At 44.9% G+C, this 13,770-nt stretch overlaps 8 protein-coding genes across 8 annotated transcripts; 4 read left to right on the top strand and 4 right to left on the bottom strand.

The window, feature by feature from the left end:
- Positions 1–1,714: 1,714 nt before the first annotated feature.
- SS1G_11707 (hypothetical protein) lies at positions 1,715–3,018 on the bottom strand (the record flags this gene model as incomplete). The annotated part of the gene is made up of 3 exons (XM_001587664.1): positions 1,715–1,770; positions 1,915–2,613; positions 2,931–3,018. 3 exons carry the CDS (start codon positions 3,016–3,018, stop codon positions 1,715–1,717), a joined length of 843 nt encoding a protein of 280 aa, XP_001587714.1.
- Positions 3,019–3,714: 696 nt separating this feature from the next.
- Positions 3,715–4,011, top strand: SS1G_11706 (hypothetical protein; the record flags this gene model as incomplete). The annotated part of the gene is made up of 2 exons (XM_001587663.1): positions 3,715–3,896; positions 3,957–4,011. The coding sequence occupies 2 exons, from the start codon at positions 3,715–3,717 to the stop codon at positions 4,009–4,011; spliced, it is 237 nt and encodes a 78-aa protein (XP_001587713.1).
- Positions 4,012–4,530: 519 nt separating this feature from the next.
- Positions 4,531–5,188, bottom strand: SS1G_11705 (hypothetical protein; the record flags this gene model as incomplete). Its single annotated transcript, XM_001587662.1, has 2 exons — positions 4,531–4,904; positions 4,960–5,188. 2 exons carry the CDS (start codon positions 5,186–5,188, stop codon positions 4,531–4,533), a joined length of 603 nt encoding a protein of 200 aa, XP_001587712.1.
- A 707-nt stretch (positions 5,189–5,895) lies between these two features.
- On the bottom strand, positions 5,896–6,876 carry SS1G_11704 (conserved hypothetical protein; the record flags this gene model as incomplete). Its single annotated transcript, XM_001587661.1, has 2 exons — positions 5,896–6,728; positions 6,849–6,876. 2 exons carry the CDS (start codon positions 6,874–6,876, stop codon positions 5,896–5,898), a joined length of 861 nt encoding a protein of 286 aa, XP_001587711.1.
- Positions 6,877–7,131: 255 nt separating this feature from the next.
- Positions 7,132–7,521, top strand: SS1G_11703 (hypothetical protein; the record flags this gene model as incomplete). The annotated part of the gene is made up of 1 exon (XM_001587660.1): positions 7,132–7,521. The coding sequence occupies one exon, from the start codon at positions 7,132–7,134 to the stop codon at positions 7,519–7,521; it is 390 nt and encodes a 129-aa protein (XP_001587710.1).
- Positions 7,522–8,315: 794 nt separating this feature from the next.
- On the top strand, positions 8,316–9,002 carry SS1G_11702 (hypothetical protein; the record flags this gene model as incomplete). The annotated part of the gene is made up of 1 exon (XM_001587659.1): positions 8,316–9,002. One exon carries the CDS (start codon positions 8,316–8,318, stop codon positions 9,000–9,002), a length of 687 nt encoding a protein of 228 aa, XP_001587709.1.
- Positions 9,003–9,487: 485 nt separating this feature from the next.
- SS1G_11701 (predicted protein) lies at positions 9,488–10,641 on the bottom strand (the record flags this gene model as incomplete). Its single annotated transcript, XM_001587658.1, has 4 exons — positions 9,488–9,552; positions 9,741–9,770; positions 10,331–10,490; positions 10,552–10,641. 4 exons carry the CDS (start codon positions 10,639–10,641, stop codon positions 9,488–9,490), a joined length of 345 nt encoding a protein of 114 aa, XP_001587708.1.
- A 475-nt stretch (positions 10,642–11,116) lies between these two features.
- On the top strand, positions 11,117–12,554 carry SS1G_11700 (hypothetical protein; the record flags this gene model as incomplete). Its single annotated transcript, XM_001587657.1, has 3 exons — positions 11,117–11,292; positions 11,361–11,459; positions 11,516–12,554. 3 exons carry the CDS (start codon positions 11,117–11,119, stop codon positions 12,552–12,554), a joined length of 1,314 nt encoding a protein of 437 aa, XP_001587707.1.
- Between the last annotated feature and the right edge of the window lie 1,216 nt (positions 12,555–13,770).

Below are 13,770 nucleotides of genomic sequence, written 5' to 3'. Positions count from 1 at the left end.
TACTTGTTACGACGGGCTACACAACTACCAAGACACGTGATCACAAATGATCACTGATGATCATTAAGGATCACTAAGGATCACGGTATAGGTGATCACTGGTGATCATTAAGGATCACTAAGGATCACGATATAGATGATCACTAATGATCATGAAGGATCACTAGTAATCATGGAAGCATGAAGGACTATATAATCAAGATGGATTTCCTTTGTATAGAGCTTCGTGCTCAAGATCAATCATTTAGTATATCCTACTATTAGTTACGAATTGCATTTCATTATTGTCATTACTTAAGTCCCTGCTTGACGCCTAGTTATAAACCATCTCGAGAGCCTAGAGCACTTCCACGTGATCTAGACGGCAAACCTCGTAACAATACTACAGAACGGGAACAAAATCAATACTATATATACATAACCCTATATCCGCCATAACCTCGACCACATCCTTTCATATACCCGTTGACTTCTCATTTATAGATTCTGTGTATGCAATTGATTATACTGATCTTTCATTTTCCGGTAAATTGGCTTACGTACGGACTCGTGTCACGGTGGTGTCACGTTCATGTTATGGTCACGGCTAATCACCCAATTCCCTGTCACGGTGTCACAGCAGTCAGCCAATTACCATTACGATTGTCGTCACTGCTAGGAATATCAGATGGGCACGGTAAGCTACGCCCCGCCGAACCACCACCGGTGAATAGCCACCATTGTCGAGAAGCCAGCCGCTACTGGAGAGCTGTTCCCGCTGTGATGTCTGCCACAGTTACGTGTTGATTGATTGATTAAATTAACGTCTACACTGAGTCTATGACTATCTAAGACGGCCAGGAGCTTTGTAGGCTTCTAACAATAATAAATGGAGGGTAGCTGGCCTTACTCGACCGTAGCTAATACAGGTTGGGGAGATTGAGAGCCTCAATCTTCTAATGTTTGAATGGGGGAAGTGAAAACTAATACTAGGGAACCAAGCCCGACAGTTACGTGTAAAGGCGTGAGGTTTGAAGCAATGCAGCGCCCTTGGATAGAGAATTCCTTTAAACAGAGTATCTACCAACGATGTATCGGGAGCTCTTTCGGAATCACAATTATCTTCCATCATATTATGGTTTAGGCTGGAAATCGGATAGCAGTTTATGTGACGCGGGACATTATCACATGATGTAGAGGCACGTGACACTTTGTTCCCCCCAGCCAATCAAGGGTAAGAATTACCACCACTGCAAAACCTCCACCGTCTAGCTTTCTTACCGTAGTCTATTGAACTCCATCTAATATTCTAGTATGTGAATGTGATTCGCGACATGTTAAGATGAAATGTACAAAGGAGCAGATTGTGTACCAAGCAGAACTAGGCAACAAGGATGTTGATTTCGCATCTGGAATCCCCGAGGCTGCATGGTTTCTCGAAAACCACACGTTTGCCGTTGGCTACTATACGGAGTAATGTGCGCCAAATCTACTTCAATCGAAAACAAACAAGCAGGTCTCGCCATTATGTAAAAGTTTGTGATTATGTAGTGTGTCGCGGGGTTAATCTACATGGATGTGGTGTGGCAATTGAGAGAAGATGTTGTTAATATATGGTTTGGACTTAGAGAAGGAGATACTCTTGTCTGATGACAGACCAACATGGTAGCTTGGTCTCACCATGACGGTGATTGAAATAGTGAATATTTACTCCATGATCAATCTTAAATCTCACTCAATGGATTTTGTTCCTCTCTGTCCAAACTTTCCCCGCCGGGCTTGCCAATGATGCTGGTAGGAGGCAATCAGCTAAAATGAAGCCGGATGTACAATCGATCAATTCCCAACACCAGCACCTTCACTGCAGAGCCCAAGATACCACGTCTCGAAATTCACCTCCATATATGATGGTCCAGCACTTTGGCATATGCTTACACCCATTTTTTTGAATACTATCATGCTCTTCGAGGGATTTGGCTGATTGCAGAATTCCATGACAAGCTGTTTGCTCATCATTTAACACTTTCGAACCGACGGCGAGATGGCCAGGTGTTAAGCACCAATGATGACCACAGAGATGTAGGATCGTTTGCGCATTTTTCTCCGACTTTTCCTGAGAGACCGACCGAAGTAGATCTGGAGTGAGCCGGGGACCTGGATTGCGAATCGCGGTGACCAGCGCGACGATATGATACACATAGACTTTCGTTCTACTGCCTTTCGTGAGGATGACCCCAGGTCTATCCTTGTTCGCATTCCTGCCCTCCCTAAGCTTAACAGACTCATTGATTTTTCCATCTTTTTCCGTTCTCGTCACAAGTGCCGAACAGTGATCCAGGGGTGTGACCTGGTTGAATTGGAGGTTCGCATCATTGAGTGCTTTTATAAAAGGGAGTAAAAAAGAATTCATTCTTCGAAAACAGCCACGAGGATCTTGGGCCAGCAGTATTTTATCGTAGTACTGGTCGACGTCTTTGAAATCCAAACCGAAAATCGCCAACATCTTAACATCAGCCGACGATCCAGATGCAACGGCTTTTTCCAGTGGAGCCTCCAGATTCACATTTCCAACGCCATCCAAACCCAATCCAGATTTTTTGGCTCCTAGACGCGGAATCACAAGTTTTGTCTCCACTGCTCTTGTTATCTCTTGGAGGTTTTTCATCAAAATGACTATCATTATCCAAACTCTTATACGACGTATAATCCAAACTAAGTAAGTTTAAATGTTCTTTTTATTCGGCCAGTTTGGGCGGCATGGCCATTGGAACCTTTTAACATGAGCTAATGTTGCGTTTGACACGCTTCGCCGGCAGCCGAGTCTTGAATTGGGGAAATTTCGTGTAAAGGGAGAGTCGAGAAAGGGATGAAGATTACGTTGTCTACTAAATCCAAATGGAGAGTTTGAATGCGTAGTCAAATCTCCCTCATCGTCACTCTTCTCCACTCACTCAATCGGTCGGCTACTTCAGTCTCAGAATCTTTTTGAGCTGCATACACACCCTCCATCGCAACATCTCCTGCAGGGTGGTCCTCCATCCAAGCCTCCCAGCATACCGTGCACCTTTGAGCATGGAGAGCCTGGCACTGATGCATTACTGCGCTCATGTGTAGCAAACGCATAGCGACGTATTCGTGACTGCGAGGCTGGCGGGGAAGTTCAAAGTTGGTGAGACGGTAGTTGAAGTACATGTGACAATTAATACGACTCTTGTTAAGGTTGTGGGATTCCTCGATTATATGACGCGGGTTAATATTACTGTTGTGTATTAGCTATTGTGAAGTGTGATTATGACTCGCTATCCTCCAACCTCCACCTTCCTATATGGATTTGATAGCTTCCTCCTTTATATCCTTCTCCCACATTTTCACCCCACAATACGGAGTATAAGCACGTCATCAACAAGGGAGCATTCGTCATGTGATATATCAAGGCCCTCAGTCCCCGATTGGGAATAAGCTTTCTCTCACCGCCTTTTGCTCTCTTTCGAGATATTTGATCGGAATACGAAAGTATGCAATATATTTGTCGTTCTATGATTACATATGGCTTCAAACTAAATTATCCATACCTTGAGGAAACGTGGTTTATTTACATGAATTGATGAGACTTCAAACTGCCGAAAGAATGGGGAATACTTAAAGCACAAGCCGGCCAGCGTTCGCCATCTCCCATTCACGATCCTTCTCCAACACAATCGAAGTCAACCTTTTGGAGCTCTAACCATTCATAAAATGCATGCTTCAGTTGTCCCTCTTGTCGCTCTGGTTATGGCCACTTTAGCCCAGGCATCCGTTACTTGTGTGAAGGTAGGAGCAGCGGCGAAAGCCACCTGGACCAATTCGGCAGCACAGACATGTACATGGACAGGAACGGTTGGAAGTAACTTTGGGACCAACACCGTCAATAGTGGAGAGTAAGCTTTGTCCAGAATTCCATGTTTCTCTCGCATACTGATAAATGTCTATAGCTACAGCTGCAATGGACGCTGCGGAACTGGTTGTACTGGAGTTGCGCTTGGCAATTATTAGTATGTTAACGCATGAATTTTAAGAGTTGCCTCGAAAGAATGTAGAATGCTGATGAGGGAAACTTGCAGCACACAAGATTGCTGGAATCACGACATATGCTCTTACTTCAACAACGCCTCTGGCGGCGCAAGGTAAGATGTTTCACAAGTTCTTTCGTTTTGACAGCTACTTATCAAACGACACATAGTGATGTCAACTGCGGCTCGGCATTCACGGCTGCAGAGGAGGACTATCTTCTTGGCGGAATCGATGGTTGTAGTCAGACAAATCCTGAAAACCCGGCTGCGGTGCCTAATACGAAGCCTGTCTGTGCCTGATGCATACGTCATATGTAGAATGTATAGGCAAAACAGGCTCGGAAGAAAGCAATGATGTTGGTAGTGAAAAGAAAAAGATTTGGTATCATATTATCAAATACACGCATGCACAACAAGCTTCTCCTCCCTCAACCAATTTCTAAAACCCCATACATCAACCACAGCACCCAGAATGGGAGAATCCAACAGACAAGGCGTGAATTTAGTTTCCCATCTGCTCCTCTTTTGGACCTTGCTTCTGCCCACCCCCAAAAATACCCCCAACATATCCACCTGCACTCTTTGCACCATCCGCCAGGCCAGAACTAGCATTCTGTGCGCCGCCCACAACTCCTTGCCCAACATCTTTTGCATTTCTAATAACTGGATCCGTGAAGGCTGACGTAGGACCACCGTATGAACCATCTTCGTCTTTTCCTTTGCGCTCCATTCTGTTGATACCTTCCTTCCCAGCCAGGTTTCCGACGGGGGCCAATAGACCATTCTCTCCGAGTTGATTACCGACAAGATTATGCACGTCGTCTTGAATTTGGTCGATCTGTGAGACGCCGGTGACTTTGGTTTTGTTGAGTGTATCTAAAGTTATGATTTAGCTTCGAGGATGTGAATGTTGAAGTCTAGGTCGACCAACCTTTTGTTACATATGATGCCTTGTTGTCCCCTTTCCCAAACCATTTCAAATATTGGTCTTCAATCCATGGCATCCACTTCTCATATTGATCGTTGTATGCCTCCTTTACCCATTCCGTATATGTTTGTTTTTGTTTTTGGTCATCGGAGAGATTGTCATAAAATTGTTTCTTCTGTTCATCCGTGTGCTCGGGAGCCGACATTCCTGTCGCTTTCTTCAAGGACTCCATGGTACTATTTTAAATCGACAACTTTAACGTTGTTGGGAATCGTGATGTGAATTTGTGATTATTGTAAACGATGTCGACGAGATGTGTGGTAAAATATTTTTAATTGTCAAAAATAAGATCTTACCAAAACTCTTAACAATCTTAATATATATATAATCAATGAATTTTTGCTGGGCAAAAAAAGTTCCATGACGTAAATTGAAGATGTTCCGATTGCCTTATGATCCCATTGTCGAAATCCTGTTTTGCCATTCAGGGATGCAGGCTCATTACGATCCAGCGGGGGTAGGAAGACTGTTAGAGGCTAGGAACCCCCAGAGCAGTCCTATGGAACAAAATATTTGGGCGAATGCAAACGAGATCTAAAAATGATGATGATGATGTAGTGTAACCCCAGTTCTGCAACTATTTTGCACTTGCAAAGCCACCTTTTTCTATCACATCCACCTTGAACGAACAATCAATCCAGCAAAATTTCATATAAACTTTTGATGCGAAATCTCTTCATTTAAGCTATGAGCTTTAATGGAATTTCAATTGGACGTAACAATGTGAGCTTCTGATGTATATCGAGTAACTAGGGACTGATCGAGTACACTCGTGAAGTAGGAGAATTCCGGGGACCACGTCGAATATAGTGGTACATTGTATTTGCCGACCCAAAACGCCGTGAGGATAAGCCCGTTAACGCCTCAATGTTCCTCCCACTACCATCCACCTCTGAATCCCCTTCCCCTGCCTCTGAAGCCACCTCTCCCTCCACCACGACCTCCATACCCGCCCCCCCTGCCGCCGTATCCGCCGTCGCCATATCCTCCATCGTAGCCTCTTACCGCCGAGGTGTGATCCATATCATCTACCATAGGTCTTGACCTCTTCATCTCTTTCGGAAATGCGTCGTATGTCTTCCTCATTTGCGCGTAACCCAAATGCATTTTCCCGTAAAAATGGTCCGCCAATCTCCTATCATTATCCAACCGGCTCAAATAAGCCCCACAGACATCACAGACTTGTAACTTCTGGTGTCCCGAAGGTCCACTGGTGTCTGATAGTGCCTTCAACTCCTTTTCCTTCTCCACTTTCGTCTGCATAGCTTGTCTGATGCGGAAGAATTCCTCATAGGCGCGCGATACCTCCGATTGTTCTCCTAGAATCTGAATCTCCAACAACCCTGTCTCAATAGATTTCGATAGGTCAGATATTTGTTTCAGCAGGGCGTTCGTCTGTCGAATTTCATCGGGCGTTTTCTCCAGGCGTCGCTGCGCAACATCTATCCTCCTATTGCATTCATCGATATACTTCTGTAAGTCACGCATGTAATCGTATTCGAATCCCCATTTTTGTTTTTGGGGAGGGGCTGCAGCCTCATACTCCGTCTTCAAAGGTTCTGAATGAATTTTTGGACATGGCCCCAAGTCTTGCTTTGTATTCGTAAAGAGATCGTGAGGACAGGTGCCGACGAGGAAGGAACGGCAGATCTTTGGATCTGTGATTGACAGTTGAGCTGCGCGAGATGATGCCCCCGCGCCCATCAGCTGCTCTGTTGACAAGTTATGTTAGTGGGAAAAGAATAACAGATTTTTGACGCTCGTAGAAGAATTGCAGCCGCATTTAATGAAGCGCAAACATTCTCCAATTCGGAATCAAAACAATCACTTACCTAACAGCTTTCTTTGCTCGGCGGCCATATTTCGAAATGTATAATGTACGTTGTTGTGATTTTATCTCGAAAGAATTGATCGAAAAAGCTCAAGAGAGGACAAGGCTCGGGCGGCGTGGGAAGCGCATGGAGCCGCGATAAGGCTGCACACTAAACCACTAAATTGCTTCCCCAGACTCCAAAAGGTTTTATCATCAATCAATCGATCGCTCGCCAATCAACCATCCAATCCTTCATTCATTCATGCCTTGCTTCATAATTCAATGAGGAGCTTCCTGACGATATGGCATTGGCGTTGAATGCCATGGATCAAATCTGCTACATCTTGTGCCTACTGTTGGGTCTATTATCCACCAGAGTAATCGCATCCTCAGATTATCACGAGCAACTCCTTCTCCAACCACTGCATCCCTCCTCTTTACTTGCTTCCTTCAATTTTCAAAGCAACACCAGCCTCAAATCGTTCGAAAAGCAGAACTTCCGCTATTTCCCAAGATCTTTAGGACAGATTCTTCAGTATGCGAACACTAGAGAATTACACTTGAGGTTCAGTCTGGGGAGATGGGATGCTGAGAATTGGGGCGCGAGGCCATGGGGTGGTACAAAGGAAGGCGGAACAGGTGTGGAGCTTTGGGCTTGGGTAGAAGCTGGTACTGATGAAGAGTACGCTTGACATCTTCAAGAAATAGATTTAGTAGGCTAACACATCCTTAGAGCTGATGATCGCTGGTTGACTTTGACCAACGCATTGTCTGGTCTCTTTTGTGCCTCCCTTAATTTTATCGATTCCACGAGAACAACGAGACCGGTATTATCATTTCAACCCGTCGGAGATCACTCAAACTCTACACTGTCAAACCTACACCTACTGCATGGAACCCTGCCGCGAGAAGTTGTCTGCACAGAAAACTTGACACCGTTCTTGAAACTGTTGCCCTGCAAAGGAAAAGCTGGCATCTCGAGCTTATTGGATGGGCACAAATTATTCGATGCATCATGGCAGAGCATGTCTATTGACGTGCGACCTATATGCACAAGCGATTCAAATGAATGCCAGCTTCAAATCACACAAACCATTGATATGGTTCTGGATGTCCAAAGATCCAAACGCCCGAGAGGTTGGCAAATCAGTTCCTATCATGACCACGGTGCTAACTCTAACCAGATAATCCAATTCCACGACCTGTCCCTTTTGAGGATTTGAAATGCGACACCTCTAGGGCATATCATGCTGAGGACACCTGTTTCCCCCTCGATAACTCTGCCGGAGAGGAGGATTGGAGTTTATCGCAGATTTTTGGCCATTCACTGAAGGGATCCTGCCCACTTGCCAAAGATGTTGAAGATTCTGTTTGCATAAAGGTCCCTCATGCGCGCAATGTCTTTATTTCTGGAGGGGCGGTTGAGCACAAAGATTCTTCTGGATACAGCCGATGTTTTCGATTACAACAAGACAGTGATTTCGAGATGGTATTACCTCGACAAGATATTCAAGAAAAGGCGCCATTGGAGCAGCCGCTACTTTATGCCGAGCGCTCTTTCATTGGGTATGGGCAGGAACGAGGTGGTGTACAGGCTATTCTTACGAATCCATCGCCAAGAGATGCAGTTGATTTTGTGTACATGGAGTCGCTCCCTTGGTTTATGAAAGTTTATCTTCACACTCTTGAAGCCAAGACGAATGGCTTTCACGAAGATGTCATACAAGAAATGTTTTATCGTCCAGCTCTAGACCGGAAGAGGGGAACTCAACTGGAAGTGCGCATGCGTATTCCAGCGAACTCTACGGTCATTTTGACCTATGACTTTGAAAAGGCAATCCTTCGGTATACAGAATATCCTCCCGACGCCAATCGTGGGTTCGATGTTGCTCCGGCCGTTATCACGATTGGAAATGTTAGCATCCGTACCACGACCCTTTTGCTTCCCCTTCCAACGCCGGATTTCAGCATGCCTTACAATGTCATTATTCTTACTAGTACAGTAATGGCCTTGGCATTTGGAAGTGTTTTCAATCTTCTAGTGAGGAGATTTGTTGCAGCGGATGAAGCTGAAAATTGGGATATCAGGGCTGTTAGATTACGGATTGCATTGCTTGTGCAGAAGATTCTGGCTCGGATGGTTGGGCAAGCGAAGTATGGCAAGGAGGAATAGGATACGATACCCACCACATAATATAAATCATTTATCCCTAATTCTATCTCGAAAGATAACCACTGTGCCATTAGGAAATCATAGGACGCAGGCTGGAACCCGTTTCTTCTGGGACCTACACAGATCTGCATAGCTTGCTTCTCGAGAATGCGCATGAGGTCCATGAGGCCCATGAGGCCCATGAATCCCAAAGCCAAGTGCCCAATCGCATTTTCGTCTTGCCGGTTCCCCACATAACTTTTGCATCCAAGAAAAGGAGGTAGCTAAGCACGTTGTGAATATGAGTGAATGTTGAATACCCTCGATGAATGACGGGATACGGAAATCCCCTTTCCCTCATGCTGAATTGTGAAATTATCGGTGGTAGGTTTCTTGGCTTCGGCATTCGCGACACAAGATTTCTGAACACTCTGATCTCTCTGATGACTCTGATCGCTCTGGTTGATGGGTTGATCACGGGGGTCGCCCCACCTAGTCGGATCGGATCATCTATCATCCTCTCCGGCTTCGAGACCTAATTCGGATACTTGTCCGGTGTACCCCATACAGTCTGTAAGATGTAAGTGCCGTTTCGGCTCGTTTGTATGGTCACACCGGTCACTCATCCATCTATCTATCCATTCATCCCTTACATAGCATCCGCGTGCCGGGCAAAGGGACAAAGGTCAACATCCTTATCTCCATCATCATTTATTCTATCTTCCCATGCTCAGGAGACCTTTCTGTAACGTTACGTACTCACCATGCTCGAAAATATCCGTACATCATCTCCAGGTGGCGTCAGCTTCATGCCATCAAGTCTGCCCGATCAAATTCCGCAACCCAGTCGCAAGATCCTCTGCGATTGCCCTTCTATGGCGTACCATGAACGGTTCCATCTAGATTTGCATATCATTTCACCTCGTCGAAAAGCTACTGTTATGATCCGTCTGGAATATATTGCCAATGCTTGTGGCTTCCACTTTGAAGATTCTAAATTAGGATGCACGACCTCCAAGCAGTCTAGCGCAATTTAAAAAAAAGTCAAAAACATTCTAGTGTGGTAATCTTCCATCCTTTTAAAGTTCAAATTGAAAGTTAAATAAAATAGATTTCAAGTTTGGGTCGATCTGCCAGAGTACCGCATAACCTCACTTACTAACTCGCTAAGGATTCAACGGTACAGGCAATGTTTGTGGGCGGATTTGACTCCAAATAGTGGATCAGAAAACTCTTCCAGAACATCTACGGAGTATGTGGTTCATTCCCTGGTTTTCAACCAACCGGCTTAAACCTATGGTGACTTAAGTGAGTTCAGTGACTTGACTGACTTGACTGAGTGTTAATACCGGATGAGACTTGGACGCTAGAGAAACCATGGTTGTTCTGTTCCTCTGAAAGTTTGCCATCTCCTGGTACGTGCATAGAGTTTCGGAATTTTACATGCTTCCTGGTGCCGCATGAGTAAATGAACTCAGTCGTATTATCTGCCTGGATAATGTGCGTGAGCTAAAGTCTCACGGAAATTAGATTTCTTATTTCGACATCAACTGAACATTTCCAATCTAACTACGGGGCATGCTAGTGCGGGCATGATGCTGCGGACTGCGGATATCCCCTTCTCATTTCCTTCTCTCCCAAGTTTTCGCATTCTCTGCATCTTGATTCGCGGGCGTATATTGTAGGAGACCGATGATCTGTAGATGGTGTAAATGCGTAAGTCATTTGTGTCGTCCTGGAAGCGAGGCTTGGGACATTTCTCATTCCCCATTTAAAATTCAAGAACCAAGGGTCATCGGATGGAGACCTAGTGGTAACGTTATATGATATGCGATGGAGCATTGATCTATAAAAATGACTATTAAAGAGAGGATCCGCCCACTCAATTGACTAGAGCATTATCTCTTCAACGTCCGGCATTTGCTACTACGCTAGCACTTAGTGACGCCAGTGACTCGACTTCAACGAGCATTAGCAAGCTCTGCTTATAAAATCTGCTCTCCCCCACTGCTCTTCAGCTTTTCACTTGACCTCTTACTTTCACCACTGCTCTCAGCTCTTTACCCAGTTCTTTCACTTCTTTACTTACACTTCTTGGTCACTTTCGGTTATTTGCCTTCGGCAAAGCAATCATGATGCATCTCTTCATGCAGTACTCAGTACTAGCTTTGACGTGTCTATCCTCTTTCGCATCTGCCTCCGCAGTTCCCCATGGACATTATTCGAAAAAGTCTGGTGTAAAAGCTGCCGTAGGAGGCACTGTACAAACCGTGAGCGGAGGATATCACAACACAGCTTACTTTGTCAATTGGTGAGTGTATATACTTGCCTTTTCTTTTGTCTGCTGATAAATACGTCCTCTAACTGGTTTCACTACAGGGCAATCTATGGACGAAACTATCAACCTCAACAATTGCCGGCCTCCAAGCTGACCCACACCATATATGCATTTGCTAACCTGAAAACGGATGGCACAGTGTATGTCTACCTACTTTCTGAGAAACATTTTTCAATGCATACTAACCTAAAATCAGGTACCTGTCGGACACATATTCCGATCTTGAGAAACATTATTCCACTGATTCCTGGAATGACACCGGAAATAATGTTTATGGTTGCATTAAGCAGCTTTACCTACACAAGAAACACAATCGTCAGATGAAAACTCTTCTAAGCATCGGCGGCTGGACGTACTCAGCAAATTTCGCTGCTGCCGCTAGTACAGAAGCAACTCGTGCACGGTTTGCCTCGACAGCCGTGCAATTTGTTCAAGACCTTGGATTTGATGGCCTTGACATTGACTGGGAGTATCCAGCCAACGATGTCGAAGCTGCCAATTTTGTGCTTCTCTTGAAGGCTATTCGCTCTGCTCTTGATGCATATGCCGCACGCTATGCTCCTGGCTATCATTTCCTCATCACCGCTGCAACCCCTGCCGGTCCAGACCACTACAATGTCCTTCATATGGCAGATATGGATAAGTACCTTGATTCCTGGCACTTGATGGCGTATGATTATTCTGGGTCCTGGGATAACACCACTGCTCACAACGCGAATCTATATCCTAGTGTGCTCAACCCAAAAAGTACACCATTCTCGACACAAAGGGCCATCGTTGACTACGTCGCCAAGGGTGTTCCAATTTCCAAGATAATCCTGGGTCTACCAATCAATGGGAAGTCATTTTTGAATACCACCGGATTAGGAATGCAAGCCACTGGTATCGGTCCAGGATCATGGGAGGCCGGAATATATGATTACAAGGTCCTCCCTCGAGCTGGCGCCACTGAATTTTATCTTCCTGATGTCGTTGCAACTTACAGTTACGACAATGTTACTAAAGAACTCATCAGTTATGATAACGTCAAGTCGGTCTCGATGAAAACGAAATACATTATGACTAGCGGACTGGGCGGTGCAATGTTCTGGGAGACTAGTGCGGACAAGACCGATGATGGAAGTCTCATTTCGACGACCGCCCGACTTTTCCCCGCTTTGGACCAGGCCCGGAATCTGTTGACGTACAATGCGAGTGCATATGCGAACATGGCAGCCGGTATGCCTGGTGAGTAAGCTTGCGGTAAACTTTTGGGGCAGAGAGTTTGTTCGGCGATATGCAAGGCAGGAGATACCTCGGGTTTAGTTTATCATCTGGCGTATACATGGAGTTGCTTTACCCATTTTCATCAAATAGAAGATTTTTAATTTCATTACATATGTTTGATTAGATTTGGCCTTATGACACAACACGAAAGATTTTGCTGCCAGCGGATGCCTGCCATTATCTCCATGCTGCGCTGTGATTATCTGGTCAATTTGTTAACCCATTTCGTTTTACTGTTCACATCTTGTTGCGTCGCTCATCTACGTGTGGTCCTAGACGACTCGTCCAACACACATCGCTTCCGGCTTTCAAACGCAGTCCCGAGATATAATACCACTGCTCGCTGGGTCTAATTACATCAAAGGAACATTCAATGCATCTCAAACCTTTCTTCCAGTTGAGCCTCCATGAATTACGGCGGGAAGAGCATGGGTAGCTTTAAGTTGTGTACTCCAGGGGCGACAAGAATTGCTTAACCAAATTGGTGGTATCACTTCAGTGGTACAAGTTTCCATACTGCTACATTGGTATTGTGTATTATTCATTCTTGGTAGCTACACTATGAAATGAGGGGGATATTTATATTGGGAGGGAATGGGTATAATGGTTAGACATGCATAGCATTAAACTTGGGAGATTGTCGGTTATCTAATATATAATCGCGATAGACTGTGACACTGATAGGTGGCTGGAATGCATGCTGCTTCACACATGAGTAATTAATTCATCCGCTTTCAACTTTTCGAGTAAATTGTGACGCCGCTACAATCTCAGATCAGTTAGAGGAGATCTAAGGACTGATAAAAAGGCCAACATCTGTTGTTTACTAAAGATCAAACAGGGACTCAAGAAAATTTATTTGACAATTGTTACGACGGCGTAACATAACCCGCATCAGGTGACCAATTAGTTAACAGGATCATGTGATAAGTGTCACCTGATCCGAAAGCCGACCGACTTTGAAGGAATCGATCGGCCCTGAAAATCGATCGGCCCTTCAAGAGTCGATCGACTTTCAGAAACACGAAGGTCTATATAATCAAGATAGATTCCTTTACTGAAGAGCTTCGTGCTCAAGATCAATCATTTAGTATACTCTACTATTAGTTATGAATAGCATACCATTGCTGTTGTTACTTAAGTCCCTGCTTGACGCCTAGTTATAAACCTACCTCGAGAGCCTAG

This window comes from Sclerotinia sclerotiorum, genomic scaffold, assembly GCF_000146945.2.
Source record: "Sclerotinia sclerotiorum 1980 UF-70 scaffold_18 genomic scaffold, whole genome shotgun sequence".
In the NCBI taxonomy this organism is placed as follows: Eukaryota; Fungi; Ascomycota; class Leotiomycetes; order Helotiales; family Sclerotiniaceae; genus Sclerotinia; species Sclerotinia sclerotiorum.
This window is presented reverse-complemented; position numbering and strand designations above follow the sequence as displayed.